Consider the following 2,652-nt stretch of genomic DNA (forward strand, 5'->3'; position numbering starts at 1 on the left):
TCGCAGGAAGCCTCCAAAGACTGATTGATTGCTTTGCACATGCCTGTGATGTGTTTGGCCTCACCATCAGCCTCAAGAAGACTGAAGTGATGAAACAAGGCATTGACTCCCCCTGAGCATCCACATTGGGAACCACGAATCAAACACCGTCGACTGCTTCCAGTACCTGGGTTCCACCATCAGCCCAAACCTCTCCCCCGAACCAGAGATCAGCTCGAGAATCATGAAAGCCTCAGCGATCCTGATCAAGCTCCAAAAGAGGATATGGCATTTCATCCATCCTGACAATGAACACTAAGATGCATGTGTACAGAACCTGTGTCCTAAGCACACTGTTCTACTCTAGCGAACATACTCAGATCAGGAAAAGAGGCTGAATACCTTCCATCTTCACTGTCTCGAACGCCTCCTAGGCATCAAATGGCAGGATAAGATCCCCAACAGGGACGTGCTCGAGCGCACAGGGCTGCCTTCCATCTCTGTCCAAAGTCAACACCGCCTTCGCTGGCTAGTCCACATTCACCATATGAATGATGATAGAATCCCTAAAGACCTACTCTACAGAGAACTCTCAGAGGGCTTCAGATCTCGAGGTCGCCCCAGACTGCGTTATAAGGACACCTGCAGAAGAAATACGAAGAGTGCAGCAATTCGACATCCAGAATTGGGAAAACCTTGCAGTGTCCCGACTTCTAGACAACCGCTGTACAATGCGGAACAAAACAAGCTGAGCAAGTCCGCACTGGCTTCCGGAAGGAGAGAGAGCTAGCTCCACAGACCAGGCAGCAACAGGCCATATCTGCCTGTTGTGCAGCAAAGACTGCCACCTGGGATCAGCCTACCCAGCCACACGAGGAGGTGCAGCAACCAGAACTGACCAAACCTGATGCAGCCATCGTTTCTAGAGACCGAAGGCGGCCGACGACGATCATAATAGCAATGGCAAGACATCAACACTCTAAACCAGTGTTGTCCAAACTGGGGTCCGCGTACCCCTGGGGCACGCAACATAGATCATACGTGAACAAACAAGGAACACACACACACAGAAACATAAAATGTTCTATGAATCTTCATTCGCGTGTTAAATTATTTTCATAATTAGTATTTTATTTGCATTAACCTAAATAAAAGTTTGTTTAGCCATGGTGGACGGGGGGAGGGGGGTACGTAACAGCACAAGAAGGTAAATGTTAAAATAGGCAAAAATATTTAGACAACACTGTCCTAAACAATGATAGGGATAATAAAAAGAATAAATACATTTCTTGCCACAATGGATGATAGGGTATAGCTTCTATACTAGCAAATGACACCCAAGACGAGATAAAATAGCTCACAATGAAGTGAGCTGAATGCTGCCGTTGTTAACAATAATACGCGGCTTTTGGGGGAGAGGGAAAGGAAACGAAGAAGTTGTCACGAAACCATCATTTTCTGCCTGCAGACGAGAGAGAATCCGGTGAAATAATGTTTGAGCATTAATGATAATGATAATGATTCTTGTTATCCAAAGTAATAAGTTTAAACACTGATAACAAATTATCCTCACCATCATCATGTAAACAAAACAACGGAAATAAAACATATGATTATGTCGCTTATAATAGTGCTCTCCGGTTTTTCACTTCGTTGCTTTTGCTCACAGTTTGTTCTGCAAGAACTCTCAACATCACCATCCCCCTCCTTCTTCCCGTTGTCGTCACCATATTGTCATTTACCTCATCCTCACCATCATCATTATATCATCACCCGAATCATAGTCATTATCCTCATCATCATTATCATCACCATTATTATAATCTTTCTTATCACAGTCATCCTTATCATCACCATCATCATTCTCACCCTTAGTCATAATCATCATCATCATTGCCACAATTATCGATATCACCCTTCCGCCCACCAGGTCCCTGCCCTCGCCCGCCGCCCGCCCGCCCGCCCGCGCCCCTCGCCCGCCGCCCGCCCGGTGGCTCGCCGGCCTCTTCGCGCCGCCGGAAATGCAATCACAAAAACGGCGTCGAGGGCGATAAAGAAGACGAACTGGAGAATTTTCAAAGCAAAGTCGACTCTATTGCACCTAATGAGAGCAATCACACAGGGGCGTAAGGTCTTTAAATGCCTTAGTTGGATTAATTTAAACTTTTTCTCGCGGAAGATCCCGCATTCTTCTTCCGCGACAGGCATTTTCGGGGCTGGGGGCGGGGGGGGGGGGGGGGCGAGAAGAAGGGGGCAGGATAGTCATCACGGGGGGGGGGGGGGGTTAATGGGGGGAGGGGCGGATCAAGCCTGATGCATGACCATCTCCGTTATCCCTCTGTTCGTCACTGCAGTAAATTTCATTTGGATTATTTGCTAAATGTTTTCATAGAAAAGTATTTAGGTCGATTGCGCGAAGGAGGCCGTCTGGGTCCGTTGTTTCTGAATCAACTTAGTTCAATAGTAATTCAAGACCGAAATTGAACACATAGAAACGTTTAGAAATCAAAAGAACATGACAAAACCTTGTATGTTTAAAGAGAGACAAATATATATGAAAGTAATTAGAAAAAAATAGATGTAAATATAAAAAAGACAGGTATGGATATAAAAAGACGGTCACTCTCGCTCTTTCCCTCACACACACGCAACCGCACACATACGCACACACAC

General features: G+C 46.0%; 1 protein-coding gene across 1 annotated transcript; it reads left to right on the forward strand.

The window, feature by feature from the left end:
- Positions 1-299: 299 nt before the first annotated feature.
- On the forward strand, positions 300-769 carry LOC138867698 (uncharacterized). The gene is made up of 2 exons (XM_070144237.1): positions 300-305; positions 347-769. Exons 1-2 carry the CDS (start codon positions 300-302, stop codon positions 767-769), a joined length of 429 nt encoding a protein of 142 aa, XP_070000338.1.
- Positions 770-2,652: the final 1,883 nt, after the last annotated feature.

Source organism: Penaeus vannamei, chromosome 31 (genome assembly GCF_042767895.1).
Source record: "Penaeus vannamei isolate JL-2024 chromosome 31, ASM4276789v1, whole genome shotgun sequence".
Taxonomy (NCBI): domain Eukaryota; kingdom Metazoa; phylum Arthropoda; class Malacostraca; order Decapoda; family Penaeidae; genus Penaeus; species Penaeus vannamei.